General features: G+C 44.6%; 1 protein-coding gene across 4 annotated transcripts; it reads right to left on the bottom strand.

The window, feature by feature from the left end:
• Positions 1–508: 508 nt before the first annotated feature.
• LOC110527774 (PAK4-inhibitor INKA2) lies at positions 509–14,981 on the bottom strand. Of its 4 annotated transcripts, XM_036983257.2 has the most exons (3): positions 6,360–6,444; positions 5,856–5,925; positions 1,704–5,188 (listed from the first exon to the last, which is right to left on the bottom strand). In XM_036983257.2, the coding sequence occupies exon 3, from the start codon at positions 5,180–5,182 to the stop codon at positions 4,061–4,063; it is 1,122 nt and encodes a 373-aa protein (XP_036839152.2). In that variant the 5' UTR covers positions 5,183–5,188; positions 5,856–5,925; positions 6,360–6,444; the 3' UTR covers positions 1,704–4,060. The 4 variants fall into 4 exon arrangements, with proteins under 4 accessions (XP_021464952.3, XP_036839152.2, XP_021464953.3 ...); XM_021609277.3 differs by lacking the exons at positions 5,856–5,925; positions 6,360–6,444 and adding an exon at positions 14,295–14,981 and having other exon boundaries at positions 509–5,188; XM_021609278.3 differs by lacking the exon at positions 5,856–5,925.
• Between the last annotated feature and the right edge of the window lie 1,724 nt (positions 14,982–16,705).

The following is a 16,705-nucleotide window of genomic DNA, read 5'->3' as shown; positions in this document are numbered from 1 at the left end:
ATTAGCTCAAAAGATGGCACATATTCTTCTGTTTCCCAATGTATTCAAACACAAGTAGCATAGAGCACTAGCCAGAAGCCAAAACATGTTGATATGTCAGAACATGTTTGTTTCGGTAATATGAGATTGTGTCTGTTCTGTTTTGCATGCATCCTTAAATCAAGAGAGAGTGGGGAAAAAAAAACAGATTGTAAAATGAACATGCACTGCAAGATGCCAGATGGCAAATCCTAAAAGAATCGACCCAGATTTAACTCTTGCTTTCATCCCCTCTAACTTTACTTCCTTGGTCTGCAGTCTTTTATTTCCAAAAGTACAGCATGGGTATTTACATGCTATTGCAAATGAACTGTGGTTTGCTAGCCTGCCTGCCTAGCATATGTGTACGTATCGTGTGGGAAGTTTTTTTTTTTTTTTGCAAAAAAAAGGAGCTTAGATTCTGAGCTTCTCGGAGTTGACAAATATAACAGTGAAATGTGAGCACATTACAGGGAGAGGAGACAGAGTTGTTGGTTGAACAGCTGAGGAGTCTATTTATTGAAAGACCAATGTTGGGATGTGGGAATCTGAGCCAACATGGATCCCAGGCAGCATGGCTACCCCACTCCCTCCCCCCTCCCTCCCAGTAACATGATAATCCCTCCACTCACTATAAACTAATGCTTTTAATATCATCATCTCTTCATTTCCATCAATACATTAGGGGAGGAAGGTCAAAGATTAACTAATATAAGCTGTGAGGGAGGCTGCTTGCCTCTTGCAAGGGGTTATATGTGTTTCTTGCAGGCTTGTATAACGAAGCTGTGTGGGTTAAGCATTGTACCCCAGATCTGTGATCAGGCAGGGCTGTGGCCGGGGCTAGCCTAGGCAGGGCTGTGAGAGAGCGACAGCTGCCTAGCAAGAGGTTGGAGAATGGAGGGAAATGGGATGGGGGGGGGGGGGGGGGGGGGGGTCAGCAAGCATCCATTGCTTCTCACCCAAAGGAAAACTGGAACCAGGAGAAAGGGATGACAGTTGCAGCTGTCCCCTCCTCACACACACACACACACACACACACACACACACACACACACACACACACACACACACACACACACACACACACACACACACACACAGAAAGAGCCCCCCAGTTTCCATCCAACACTGCACCTGGAAGTGGACGACTAGCCTACTGTAGCAGCTCAACTGTAATCCTCCTCCCCCTTCCTATTCCCATGCCGATGACTGTATATTGTATTCCAGGAGTTGGCGGATGCTTTAGTCCAGGTCTGGGAGGAGATCCCTCAGGAGACCATCCGCCACCTCATCAGGAGCATGCCCAGGCGTTGTAGGGAGGTCATACAGGCACGTGGAGTCCACACACACTACTGACCCTCATTTTGACTTGTTTTAAGGACATTACATCAAAGTTGGATCAGCCTGTAGTGTGGTTTTCCACTTTAATTTTGAGTGACTCCAAATCCAGACCTCCATGGGTTGATAAATTTGATTTCCATTGATAATTTTTGTGTGATTTTGTTTTCAGCACATTCAACTACGTAAAGTATTTAATAAGAATATTTCATTCAGATCTAGGATGTGTTATTTTAGTGTTCCCTTTATTTTTTTGAGCAGTGTATAATGCTTGTGGATAAGTTGCTGTGTTTTGAGCGTCATATAGTGGTTCTGGAGAAGAGAAAGAGAGAGTCAGAGAATCAAAGTGTGCCTGCCTGTATGTTTATTTATTTAAAACGCTGACGGGCGTCGCGGTACAGATTTAGACGTACTTTTCCCTGAGTTGAAGCACAGGAGATGATTCGCTTCACACTAACCAAATAGTAAGTCATGCTACAGCACTTAGGCCTATAGAGAATGCAGGGAGTAGAGTAGAGCAGGTCAAATCCCAGAACTATTCTGAGAAAAGGGAAAGCTTGATCATAGTCTCACAGGGTATACTGTATGTGGTAAATCTGCTGTTACCATTATATAACAAAAAACGAAGAAAAAAAAAAACGAAGAACTATTTCAAATCTAAACATAGCGAGACAGACTAATTGGTTTGAAGTATGTTGGGGGTGGTAAAAAAAATCACCCAATAAAAATGGGTCACCGATCAAAGGGTACATTTATGTTCGGAACATACAAATGACATTTCCAGTCGAGGAACCAGAGTGGCGCGTCTTTTTTCAGAAAACAGTTTAATTTACAAAGAGTCAGTGACAGTTTTACACCCAGTAACACTTTGAGGTTCGCAGAACCACAGTTTTAACAACAGCGCTAAAAATGACAATTACAGTTGTAAATATGAAGAAGACAGGCAGAGAGGCTCTTCTAGCATAACAGGCTTCGTAGAGGCGGTCCGTCCACGTGTGACCAACTGAACATAATCCCACCGGAATATTGAAAAACCCGCCATATGTGCATAGCGATATTTAACAAATCAAATTCACGTCAAATCAAATTCATGTCTGTCGAATGCATGGATGGGGTGATGTTTCACATCAAATCAACTCCTCGAGCCACTCTTATTACTGAGGGCTGAGGATTGCATTTGCATACCATATGTCTTCTAAAATAAGATCAATAGTCCTCGTCACTTCAGTGATTTCACTGAGGAAATGATGTGGAGCTCAGCTCTGGGAAATGACGGTAAAGGTTGCGCCATACTGCTCTGTGAAATCTCCCCGAAACGCCTCAATTTCTTTCATAAAGAGAGCTAGGACCAACCACATATCTACTGGGTTCAATCTTCCTCTCTTTAAGACCCTTTAAATGAAATGAACACAATGGCTAATAGACTTTGTTGACATCATTAACATGCTCATTAACATGTTCTCCTGTGGTTCTAGGCGCAAAGAGAAAACATATGGCTGACTTCATTAGGTATAGTACTGTATGTACATGTGGAAGGATTCACTGTAAACATTCTCCTCCTCAGTCCTCTGCTATCTTGAAATCTCCAGGCCCTGCTTAGCATTAGATACATATTACACACATATGCAACGGCCGCATCGCAGTTTAGGGTTGATTGGGAAAACGCTTGACAGCCTACGCTGAATGACTGCACCTCTTGTCTGTGCTGCTGGCTTGTCCTTATGTAACTGTAGGCAACCAGATGGCACACAGCTCTCGCTCTCTCTCTCTCTGCCATGTGTAATACGCTAGCCAGGAGGATTGGCTGTAGAGTCAAGATGTGCCATCATGTCTACAAGGCAAGAGATAACCCTATCCTGGAGTGGCTTTGTGTGTGTAGGTGGCTGGTGAACGGTGAAGGTGTAACGGAGGTGGTTCAGAGACCAAGGATATGTGATGAGTAACCATGCCTGAGACCTGAAGACTTGTGCTAGCTCCCCAAGCTAACGCCTAGGCTTTACATCGGCGGGCTAGAACAGTCTTGTGGCGCACAGGAGATCCAGGTTCAAACCCAGTCAGTCACACAGGCCACATCCCGATCCCTGAGTGAGGTTGATGTGACAATATTAGACCCTTGTGTATTCATCCGGCTGTCTGACTCTTGGCAACGAGGCGAAGAAGCACCTGTGGTCATGTTTAGTGGCAGTTCAGTGACAACTGTTTCACAACGTCACAGATAAAACATTTACTAGAGCCCATGCAGTACATGTAACAGCTGTGTTCTATTGCTAGATAGAAGTACGAGATGAGACATGAGGGTGGGGATACACTTGGGTGGGACCTACAGCAGCATTCAAACATAATGAAACGAGTTGAGGTGTGAACCATGACGATGGAATTCAGAGCATTATCTGAGCATCATGTCTATATCGAAGTATCGTCTATCGTATAAGTCCAGGGCACTTACGGACTCATTCGAATCCTAACAATTTTTTTGGTGAACCCATCTATAAGAGGAAGTCCTGCTTACTCTCTCAGTCACAGGTCTTAGGTCTTAGGATTGTCAGACAAACAGTTGCCCTGATAATCTCTCTGTTGGGAAATAGTGTGGATGTTCATTCCTCAGTCAGTCCATTCTCTGAGTGGAGACAGACAGACACACAAACCTCCCAGAGCTCCCAGCCAAATCCCCAACACCTGCCACCACCCTGGAGCAGCGTCAGCATCAGACCCACACAGCCGTGTTGTAGTCAAACAAGGGCTGCATTTTCTCCACTCTGGCCTCCTGTCTCCACTCTTGTCTCCTGTCTATGTAAATCTCTGAGAACTGGCTCTGGCTCTGGCTCTGTCTCTCCTCAGCCAGCTTAGGACATGGCCGGCCCTTACCCTGCTGCTGCTGTCCTACACCTGCCCAGAACGGGAGGTAGAAGCTTCCCTTGGCCTGCTGCTTGGCCACTTTCTTGGGCCTCTTGAAGAGTTTGGCCTCCTGGCTCTCGGGGACCATCCAGCCTGGTCTCTCCTTCAGGAGCTTGTCCCTGTCGGGCCTCACACTGCGCAGGAACCTCTTGAAGATGTTGGTGGTCAGAGAGAACTTCCTGCAGATCTCCTGGGAGCGGCTGAGACGGAGAGGGTGGGCTGGGGAGTCGGGCCTGTCGGCTCCATCTGCCCCCACACAAACACCCCCAATCATCTCCTCCTTCTCCAGCTCAGGCAAGTCCAGCCAGTTGCCCACCAGGTCGGCGAAAACGTTGTCCCCTAGGACCAGGGGCTGCCGGTTGCGGCTGCGGCTCATGAGCGAGGAGGTCCAGTCGCTGGAGTCGTCCATGCTGTCCTGGGAGTAGTCGCTGTCCAGCGAGGGGCCTTCCCTGGATAGGCTGTAGAGGATGCCAGGCAGATCCACCACCTGGGCTGGGTGAGCCGGCTGCTGATGCTGCTCTGGAAACACTTGGCTAAGACGTGGGCCACAGTACTCCACCTGTGGGGCCGTGTATCCTGACACTCTGCGGGGGAGAGGGAGAGGCTGGCTCTCACTCTCAGTCTCCAATGTCTCCAGGCTGGAGGAGGAAGGAGAGGTGCCCAGGCTGCTCCGGTGCCCCACCCGGCTCTGCTGCTGCTGCTCCTCCCGACCAGTTGTCCAGTCCAAGGGGGGCCTGTGAGTAGGCTTGAGGCTGGGAATAGGGCAAGGGCCACATGTGTCTGCTGTTGGTGGTGGGGCCGCCCTTTGGATTGGCCTCCCTGAGATGTCTAGTTGCTCCAGCACTGTCTGCACTTGTAGAAGCTTGAGTTCCTGAAGAGCCCCCATCATGGAGTTCATCTGAGCATGGAGGCCATCTCCTGCCTCCTTCATAGACACCTGTAGGGAAAGAGATGGGAGAGGGAGAGGATGAGGGAGAGAGGGGGAGACAAAAACAACAGGGAAATGGCCAGTTAGCGTCACCCGCAAAACTCATCCATTCAAGCACTTCTATAACACATCTATAACCCTCTGTCAAACACTGACCAGTGTTTACATTGCCCCTCTACGGTTGAACTTAGTTAGATCACAGCACCGCTTAGGACAAATGAATGAACGCAAAGACGAACCAAAATGTACACATGGTACTAACATATTTACCCCTCACCAATAATGATTTGTTTTCCATATCTCCATTTTGTGTTGCTACAGTTTATCTCTCGCTGCACCGTAGCCCTTCTGTGTTTTGAGGCCACTCATGTTTTTTTGTTCGGTCACATGACCCATTTTGAATGACAGGGCCCCCATATGGCTTGCGTATGTGAGAGGACCCTGTCGCTCAGCAGCTGTAGGGAGGAGTATCTCTGGCTTCATCTCTCCCACGCTCTCTCTTTCTCTCTCTCTCTTTTTCTCTCTCTCAAACTACTCTCTCTCTCTCTCTCTGTTCCAGCATCCTGTGGGACTGAGCTTATGTCATGTGACCAAGCTATAACCGTTTCCCCCGCAGCCAAGCAGTCCCTGAGGCAATAGCGTGTCTTTAAAAATGAAGCCATGCACCCGGACTTACTTTGAACTTGGCTGTTGATATGACAGATGTGTCTTCGGGAATTAAGAATACACCGATGCGAATGCTCCTCCTTAAAACGCAAAACTGTTACAGAAATAGAACAACGCTAAAAAAGCATTTCAATCCACGCTGATATCGTTTGGAGAATGCCATGTTGCAGTTGAACATTTGAATAAGGGATTGGAATAACAGATCATATTTCAGTAGTCTGACCAACTGTGCTTTGACTGTTTTCACTGTCTCTCTGAATAGAGACAGCCCTCACTCAAGGACAGCTAATACAGCTGGGTAATACAATTGGTCCACCATACCAACAATGTAACATTATTTGTGTGCACTCTATAAGATTGCTCCAACTCACAGTAGACTGCAAACATCCGAACAAGTTGGATAAAATGCTGTTCAATTAAATGAAATATAGAAAACATCAACTTTATACCTCGCTCTACATGTCCAAGATATTAAATCTATCCATCAGTCTAAGATCCTAATAAATCATCTTACCTTGTTATAACTTCTACACAAGTCTGTTCCTCTCTCTTGGCTGCTCTGTCAGTCCGTCTCTACTCTCCACTCTCACCTTTCAAACAGCCCTTCCTGCCAACCCCTATATGTAGCCCCTGCCAATCAGGGCCAGTCTCTGTCCTGGCAGCCAATCAGTTGTGCCTGTCTAGACGTTAATCCCTAACCGTGGGGGTGGGTTCACTCAAGCACGCATTAATTGACAAAGACTGGGTGAGAGTCAGCAGCAGTGGAAGTGGTGTTTGGGGTAACAGCAGTGTGAGTTGGTGTTGGGGGGGGGTGAGTGTTATGGCGGCCTTGCCATATGTTTAGATGTCTAGAGGGATTCAATTATTGAAGAACAGGAGGGGGGATGGGTATCATAAGTAGCAAGGTCAATGATATTGTACTAGTTGACCGTGGTACACATAAGTGCCAAGCGGGAAAGCATTGGATCAGTAACTTCAGTAACTAACACACTAGCAAACGACAGACAGGAAAGTATCAGCAAGAAGTGATTGAGATGTGAGAGGCGGACATAATAATCTGCAGTACGTCCTGATGTATGACGTCACAACATGTTTACAATATGTTAATAACATGTGGTAATACTTAATACGAAGAGCGACCTCGTAAATCATATTTTCTAAAAGAAAACCTGCAGGCCTACATCAAAAGAATAAATCAATATAATTTGCCTGAAAAATCATTCAACATTTTGCAGACACTCTTGTTTTAGAACTGATAAGACAACATGGTCAATCGTTCAACAGGTGCAAGAGCCACTGTACTGACCAACCCTAAACTAGCCTTTCATCCCTTCATATTCAAACAAAGAAAATGATGCACGAAGAAGCACTTGAAAAGGTCTCACAGAAGATCTCGTAATCCATACGCAGCTCAGCTGACATGTCCACCGAAAAATGAAACGCAACATCAGCAGAGAGACAAAAGGAGTCTTTGTTCCTAAGTAGCCATTATAGAAGGTGAAGGTAATTGGAACAATGAGGTTGTCTCTGTGTTCTCCTGCGGTTCTAGGCGCTAAAACATATGGCTGACTTCATTAGGTGTAATTAGCCGGAGTCTTTAGAAGCTGGTGAACAGGCTTTATATAATTACTGTTTACCTCAAACCACATCAAGGTTCAACCAGCATTGCCACATGGTGCACACGGTTGGGTTTTTCCCGATTATCTCCATAAAACAACATGTGGAATTGTCAATAACATTACGTCAGAATCATTCGAAAGATTACATCACAAGGGGCTGAAGTTGCCCTTCTAGAGCTGTACTGCAACCTCTTGTCAGGAGATGCTACCATTCCTATTCACATGGAATCTATCTGGCTGACTTGTTCATGCATGCTTACTCCTCAACATGCAATCCTTCTTCCCTCCCAAATACACTCATCCGCTCCAATTATCCAAAAGCACACGGCGTTTACTCCATTTGGCTCTCTTAAATGATTCACAATGTCCTCAAAGGCTTCAGCCCCACTGTTGACTTCACTGTGCCAACTAAGGCACTTAATTGACCTCACATGACCCCAAAACTTTGCGGCCCAAATAGGTCAGACGAGCTGGAATCAGCTTTCTGCCGGATCAAATCAAGTCACATTTTTTTTTTGGACCCAGGGCAGTGTACTCTCAGTGTACTCTCCCACCCCAAATGTTTACTGTATTGTGTTGCAGAGACGGCTTGAGTCAGTGGTTCATAGAAATGTGCTGATAACAGATCTTAAACTCAGCAAAGGGAGAGGGAAAAGGTTCCTTTTTTGGGGGGGGGGACTGCAGCGCATCGAACACTGTCTCTCTGGTACCATTAGCTTATTAAAGCCATATCTCAAATACTGAAGCTAAGTCAGCAGCTTTCTGTAATGTTAGTGTGTTAGCATCACTTCAGCAGTTTGATCCGTCAGGGTCTACCTGTAGACTGTAGACAGTTGGTTAGCGACTGAAAACGTATTAGGAAGTAAAAAGTGCAGGTTAAGGACAATCCAGCCATCCTCAGGCAACAAATGCAGTGATGCAAACGGACCGTAATTGGCAATTAAGTTCTGAATGCTTCAAATGTGGGGAGTAATCACTGGCAGTCCGGAATTAATGTTGGATGATTACCCATTAAAAGTTATGTCTCTGAAAAAGGCTATGAGGTGCCACGTCATATCAAGTGTGCAAAGGAGCGCTCAACAACTATCACACAGTTAACATTTGCGCTAGTCTTTGAATATGCATGAATGTGAATTAAGTCCCACCCAGCATAAATAAATGAACACTATCTTTGCACTCGGTTGAGATTAGGGTCGCGGCTCTTGAGTGTTCTCTCCTCATTCAGTTGAGGGGGAAACAAAATGTGAGCAAGCGTGACGCATTTGTTACGGTGAAATCTGTCTCCCTGGCGGCGCAGTGGTTAAGGGCGCTGTACTGCAGCGCCAGCTGTGCCACCAGAGACTCTGGGTTCGCGCCCAGGCTCTGTCGTAACCGGCCGTGACCGGGAGGTCCGTGGGGCGACGCACAATTGGCCTAGCGTCGCCCGGGTTAGGGAGGGTTTGGCCGGTAGGGAAATCCTTGTCTCATCGCGCACCAGCGACTCCTGTGGCGGGCTGGGCGCAGTGCGTGCTAACCAAGGTTGCCAGGTGCACGGTGTTTCCTCCGACACACGGTGTTTCCTCTGGCTTCCGGGTTGGATGTGCGCTGTGTTAAGAAGCAGTGCGGCTTGGTTGGGTTGTGTATCGGAGGACGCATGACTTTCAACCTTCGTCTCTCCCGAGCCCGTACAGGAGTTGTAGCGATGAGACAAGATAGTAGCTACTAAAACAATTGGATACCACGAAATTGGGGAGAAAAAGGGGTCCAAAAAAAAATCACAAAAAAAAGAAGAAAAAAAAAGAAAAAGAAATGTCTCCCTACACGTACACAGAACCCTTATTAACACGGTGTAACTGGATACATTGAACAAATAAACAGCACCCAAACACATTTCTTTAAGTGGCAGTTCATCCTGATAAGGGAGTGTCAACTAAAACACATGTACTTCATGTCATGAATTTAAAAGAGAGCCATTCAGTGTTGATGGCCAGAGGTAGGAGAAATGAGAGGCCAAGGAAAGGCTATCAAACCCTGGGCTATTAGAGAGGGCATTTATCTCTCTCACACACGCACACACGCACACACCTCTTATTGAGTATGAATGGTAGGTTGTATTGGTCAAGGGCACTACTGGGATCTGTATCCAGGGCATACAGACCATGCCTCTGTACTGCCCATATAGCAGAGCCCTGTGGTGGGGTGAGCCAGGGCTCTATGCTGCCCATAGACCAGAGGTGGGGTGAGCCAGGCCAAGCCTCCTGGGGCCCTTTAACACTGGGAGGTGGTCTAATGGGCAGTTTCCTGGCCCTCGCAGACCTTGTTTCTGCCTTAAATGATAAAGCTGGAAGGGAGCAGTGGGTTGCTTTAAGCCTTAGAGAACATCAGCGACATCTTTGAAAGATTGTTTTTGAACAGAAGTCTATAGATGTTGCGTGCTGTGCAAGTGCTCACCAAAATCCCTAACAATAAAAATAGAAAACTTTACTCGATCATTGTACTGCAAACGCTCAAGATAATATTAATGACCTACTACCATGACATTCGTTATGTAGGTCTTGAGCAACTTGTTTATGTTTTCGGGGTTGAATCATTTATTTTTCACTGTGAACCGCTTCCATTCGGTCTCAACGATCGCATCATGCAAACCACCTGCCAATGTGACCCCGGGCAATTTTAGCCAAGGGGAAGGAAGGAAGGAACCGGCTGGAGAATGGAACCACAAGAGATGCTCCAAACAAACCAACTGAGACCACTGCTCCGTACCACCGCTACCCCTACGCCCTGAAGGTAACCGAGAACAAGGAGAGTCTCCGTGAGCACAGTAGCTCGGTTCACCACCTCAGGACGTAACGGCATTGGCATAGTTGTTCTCTCAGAAGTTCCATGACCTCACAGCTCACACACACCCTCCCTAGAATAGCATTCCAAGCTGACAGATGGTTATGTTTGAAATGTCTCGAGGCGAATAAAAGATAAAGGAGAACCATAAAAGTGAAATTAGTGTTAGTATCGATGTCAAAAGCTTTGATATCCTTTGACGCGCTGAAGTTACGTCACCATACAGATGTTCAGGAGGTACTCGGGGGGGGCATTAGTTGCCTTGAAAAGGACTGAATGTTTGCATGACACGTGATGTGTCATCGCCGTTGTGCTTTGCAATGTTGCATTGTTATACACCCAAGAATTGGTTTTGCCATACAGGACTTTCACGTGAAATCGATACAAATCAAACTTAATTTGTCACATGCGCCCAATAGAACAGGTTACCGTGAAATGCTTACAAGCCCTTAACCGACAATACAGTTAAAAAAAGTTACAAAAATATTTACTAAATAAACAAAAGTAAAAATGAATAAAAAGTAACACATCACAGTACCAGTACCGAGTCAATGTGCGGGGGGTACAGGTTAGTCGAGGTAATTTGTACATGTAGGTAGGGGTAAAGTGACTATGCATAGATAATAAACAGCGAGTAGCAGCAGAGTAAAAATAATGTGTGTGTGTGGGGGGGGGGGGTCAATATAAATAGTCCAGGTGGCCATTTGATTCATTGTTCAGCAGTCTTATGGCTTGGGGGTAGAAGCTGTTGAGGCTCCTTTCGGTCCTAGACTTGGCACACCGGTACTGCTTGCCGTGCGGTAGCAGACAGAACAGTCTATGACTTAGGTGACTTAGGTGAAAATATGATCATCATTTTTTGGGCTTTCCTCTGACACCGCCTGGTATATAGGTCCTGGATGGCAGGAAGCTTGACCCCAGTGATGTACTGGGCCGTACGCACTACCCTTTGTAGCGCCTTATGGTCAGATGCCGAGCAGATGCCATACCAGGCAGTGATGCAACCATTCAGGATGCTCTCGATGGTTCAGTTGTAGAACTTTTTGAGGATCTGGGGACTCATGCCAAATCTTCAATCTCCTGAGACGGAAAAGGTGTTGTCGTGCCCTCTTCACGACTGTCTTGATGAGTTTGGACCATGGTAGGTCGTTGGTGATGTAAACTTGAAGCTCTCAACCCGCTCCACTACAGCCCCGTCGATGTTAATGTTTTCGATGTTTTCCTGTAGTCCACGATCAGCTCTTTTGTCTTGCTTACATTTTTGTCTCTGACCTCCTCCCTATAGGCTGTCTCATCGTTGTCGGTAATCAGGCCTACCACTGTTGTGTCGTCAGCAAACGTAATGATGGTGTTGGAGTCGTGTTTGGCCACTCAGTTGTGGGAGAACAGGGAGTACAGGAGGGGACTCAGCACACACCCCTGATGAGCCCCAGTGTTGGGGATAAGCATGGCAGACATGTTGTTGCCTACCCTTACCACCTGGGGGCGGCCCGTCAGGAAGTCCAGGATTCAGTTGCAGAGGGAGGTGTTCGGTCCCAGAGTCCTTAGCTTAGTGATGAGCTTTGTGGGCACTAAGGTGTTGAAAGCTGATGATAAAACAGTCCATTGCATGATATATATAACATTCACAATAAGATGATTAGACTTAGATAATTAGGCTAAGCTACAGTCCTTATTCTATTCCATTAGTTTCTATTCTATTATTTTCTATTCTATTCTATTGCTCTTATTCACACCTCCTTGCTTGATCTCTGTACTGGTATAATGGTAAATGGGGGTTCAGGGGAACCAGCGTAGGCAGACACAGACAGACATGTGGGAACTTTGGCATCGGCAACACCTTAGGGGTACAAGACACTCCAACAGATTGTGCTCTGCATGGTACAGGAGTGGACAGACTCAGGGAGAGTAAAAAAATAAAAAAAACTTGCATCTGCTCTCTGTTTCTGCTTCATCACAGGGATGACAGACTCCCTCTTCTTTTGGGTTTGCAAACTGTGATATGGCAACCATCACTTCACACAACACGCCATACCATGGCTCCCTCCTGTTGTGATCAGAGTGCCAGGCCAGTTGACAGACGTGGAGCTAATTCAGTGCAGACAACCCAGAAGCCACAGAAGTGTCATGTTACAGACCGTGCATGCCTTGCCCTGGGCATGTGGGTTAAAGAACATTCTACCCGTTTGAAGAGCGTTCCAATAGGAGTTGTGCCAGTTAATGCTGCTTTGAAAATGCTGTGTGTGCATCTGCCAAAAGATCTGGAACATGAGCAGTGAGAACCCAGAATGTGGATCGTACACTTCAAACTGAGAATACCGTTTTTTTCCCTGGGTATCTTTAATCACAGAGTCCCCAACAACGGCCCTATGAAAACAGAATAGATTTACAGCAATAGCCTATCTATTTCAGAAGACTGTCTTCAAAACCCATCACAGTGTCAAGGGAGTGTATAGCCTAGACATGCCTCTGTGTATGAAAGTTAGGAATATTAATAAAGCAATGTTAAAGCTGCAATGTGTAACATTTTAGGCGACACCTCCAAATTCACATAGCAATGTGATTTACAGACTGTCATTCTCATTGAAAGCAAGTATAAGAAGCAGTAGATCTGTTCTATGTGCGCTATTTCTATGCTTCCCTTTAGTTAAGTTTCGTTTTTTTTTGTCTTTTACTTTCGGGTTTTGTACACCAGCTTCAAACAGCTGAAAATACAATATTTTTGATTATTGAAAAATATATTTCACAGCGGTTTAGATGGTACAATGATTCTCTACACTTGCTTTTTCACATAAACTGAAATTAGGCAAACTGTTAGAATCTTTGCAACCAGGTAATGGCTGAGCAATTTCTGCATATTGCACCATTAATATAGGCAGCAGTTGAATATATGAAGTTTCATTCCAAAACACTATATATCCATTTTCAGAAATGTTGATGAATTAGCTTTTATTGTTTAAAGAAATTATGAAAGATTGGTGTGCTTTGTCGACATCTAATCATGACATGGGGTTGTTCAACATGTATTTGTTTAAAATCTATCACTTGATGGTTTCATTTCAGAGAGACAAATAATGATGTTTTCTTGCTAAATGCTATATATCCGCATCATTCTCAGATAAAGAAGTAGTACTGCTTGGTTTTACACAGTCAAATGTAACAAATAACTAAAGAACTGTACAAATGCTACATTTGTGACATCAATGTTTAAAAATGTTTTGCAAAATAATGAAATACAGTAATATGAGATCTGTATGTAAAACATTTACCTTTGACATTGTAGTCAATTAGCAGATGCTGTTATCCAGAGCGACTTACAGTAAGGGCATTCATCTTAAGATAGCGTGAGACAAGCACATTTCACAGTCAAATATATAGGATGCAAACATTCCATTCCAGCTAAACAATGGATATATAGCATTTTGCACACAAAAAAACAACATTTCATACACATCTAAAATGTATGAATGAAAAATCTGAGAACAGTAATTTTTTTTTACACACACATGAAAGTACCCATAAGCAATCATGTCTGACTAAAAAACACTATTGCAGAAAATTGTTGGCCATAGCGTTTTGGAAATAGTCTTCATAGAACACTGAGGATCTCATGGAAAGAAAAGAGAGCAGGAAACTGCTTGACCATTCATTAGACTGTACCATTTCATCCCGTCCATCCCAGGCGCATGAACAACGGTCTGCAAGAATCATAGGATCGAATGTTCGAACTGAGCATTTGATTTGCTTGAGTTAACTTATTTACAAACGTCAATGGAACTATGTCGTATTATGCAACCTCAGCTGTATAACAACTAAATATGAATAACTAAATATTATAATTTATATTTTCGTAGCTGTTTACTTATTTTGTGACCCAGTTACATTTGCATTTAAAATGTCCAAAACACGCTACATCTGAATGCATATACTAAAATTGGATATCAGAACAACATTTGAAGTAGAAACAGAAAACAAACATTGTATAATCAGAAAACTCAAATAAGATGACATACCAGTTCCTGCTTCAGACGTCTCAAGCAAGTATCCATATTTTTGCGCTCTGACATGTAAAGCTGTCGTTCCATTTTTGTAAACGTAAACAGGCTTTTTCAAATAAAATACTTGCTCATTATTTCAAGCATGCCTATCACAAAAGTCACATAGTCTAAGCTATTCAATTGTCAGCGTCATGATGATGGAACAAGCTAAAAACGCCAAGCTTGTTCTGGAATGCGCGCCCTCGTCTAGTTTTGGATGTGGGATTCCAAAAGCACAAACTCTCGAATCTGTCGCTCTGTGTTGGGTATATTTACTCCAAATATGATTGATTGTTTAGTCCTAAAGATTATTTAGGTTTGCACGATTGCCTGTCGATATCTCTGACTTGTCATCCCCTGCTTTGTAACCTATTCTTCTTCTCATTCACGGGGAGCGCTTACGTTGACCACTCAATTTCCTCCAATGAGATTGCGATGTTTATTTTTCCTTGGCACTGTGCTGACGTTATAGCTGTAATGAAAAAAAAATGAGAATATATTTGCAATGGACTTTATGAGTTTTGGCCATGTGGTATTAAAATAACTCAATCTACATTTAATTTGAAATATAAAGTAGTTAGGCGTTGACAGTGTTTTAGACTAGAGAAAATACACATTTGAACGAACTAGCAATTGCACTGGCGTGTCGACACCTGCTCGTTTGAAATGATTGAAATGTAATTGTATCTGGGGAGACTGCTGAGGGGAGGACAGCTCATAATAATGGCTGGAATGGAGTCAATGGAGTGGTATCATCCACATGGAAAATACTTATTTGATACCATTCCGTTTACTCCATTCCAGCCATTATTATGAGCCGTCCTCCCATTAGCAGCCTCCACTGAATTTAATATATTCTCCAAGGACGGGATGTAACACTGGACCAAAAATGTGTACAACTCAAAGCCTCCACTTTCGATACACAGATGATGATTGGTTGAAAGGCGAGTTGGGTTACGCATTGAATTGGTGTTCCTCAGAAAAAGAAACAAAAAAATGCATAATTCACATGACCAGTGCTGGTGTCCTGCCACGCAAGTCATACACACAACATTTCCTAGTCATTGTATGCACTGCAAAAAGGTAGGAAGGTAGGTAGTGGCCTAGCGGTTAAGAGCATTGGGCCAGTAACCAAAAAGATGTGGATTCGAATCCCCAGGCTGACTAGGTGTAAAATCTGTTGATGCGCCCTTGAGAAAGACGCTTAACCCCAATCAAGGGGTTTGCTATGCTATATGACTAGAACCTCAAAGGGTCTGCTAAAATGAGCAGCACATACTGTCGGTTATCTCAGGAGGGCAAAGTATTGTCACCCTCACAGTCAGCAAGGAAGCACCTGAGCGACAGTCCTTTGTTGTGTGACCCGGATACAATTACTCATTGGAGGAATGAAGGGGTTTGATCCTGTAAATATCCTTCTCTTGCAGAATTGAGACACTTGGACCAGACTTCAGAAATGGAACTTGGATTTCGGAGCTCCTTGTGTATGACCTGATTCCATCTAAATTAGTACTGTTATCGTCTTGTATCTGCCACATGTTGGGCTTTCCCAGATGGATGAGAGGAGGAAGTAGCTCTGACTTCAATTCCAAAAGCAAGGAAAGGGGGCTGGATGTATAAATAAATCATCTGAAACATCGGTGTACTTTAGGGAGAAGAAGAGAGGCTGCCTTCAACACACTGTCTCTTTTTATTAGACAGCTTGATTTCCCACTGTTGTTATTACAGTATTATGCAAATATGTTTGCATTCATTCGTGTGCAAGGAGAAGCTCTGTTACCCTTGTTGGATTTATGTCTTTATGCAGAGTTTCTTGCCCAGCAGCGTAGTGTCATGAATGTTAAATATGACAACCTGACTTTCTTTTAATGAAGAATGTGAACCCATGCCTGACCCTGACCTGCAGCTGCCCTCCTGCATGTCCCCACTTCCCCCCAGCTGTCCCCAGGACTATGCCGTCTGTGGAAACTTATCCAGTGCCAGACCACACAGCACACACTACCGCAGACACATTCAGCAGCAGCAACTGTTCTCCATACACTATCCCACTGCAAAGCCAAAGAGCATGCTTTTATATAGCGTTAATTGAGTTGAGTATTGGGAAGTGCATCTTGTCTTCAGTTTCTTGCCAACCACCTGCCTTAAACCCAGTTCCATGTACTCGTCTTTCTGGTATTAAATGGGTCACTGCATCAGCCACTCCCCGTTTGGCGAATTGAGGGTCACACTTAGTCAACAGTTTGTGCCTAGATATCAGCATGCTGCTTAGTTAGCATTAATTTGTGACGCATTGCAGTAGTAGCCTCTGAGTCTTTTTCAATTTATGTGCTCTGTGCTGAACTGTTGTGTGAGCTAGAACCAGGAGCCAGATTGTCATCATTTTACAT

Source organism: Oncorhynchus mykiss, chromosome 7, assembly GCF_057628025.1.
Source record: "Oncorhynchus mykiss isolate SJ-2025 chromosome 7, ASM5762802v1, whole genome shotgun sequence".
NCBI classification, from domain to species: domain Eukaryota; kingdom Metazoa; phylum Chordata; class Actinopteri; order Salmoniformes; family Salmonidae; genus Oncorhynchus; species Oncorhynchus mykiss.
Note: the sequence above shows the minus strand (reverse complement) of the source record. Positions and strands in the feature narration are given on the sequence as shown.

Coding starts and splice junctions, on each gene's coding strand:
- LOC110527774 (XM_021609277.3), bottom strand. CDS start 14,366: ATGGAACGACAGCTTTACATGTCAGAGCGCAAAAATATGGATACTTGC. Junction 5,189..14,294: donor GACGTCTGAAGCAGGAACTG/GTATGTCATCTT, acceptor CTTTCCCTACAG/GTGTCTATGAAGGAGGCAGG.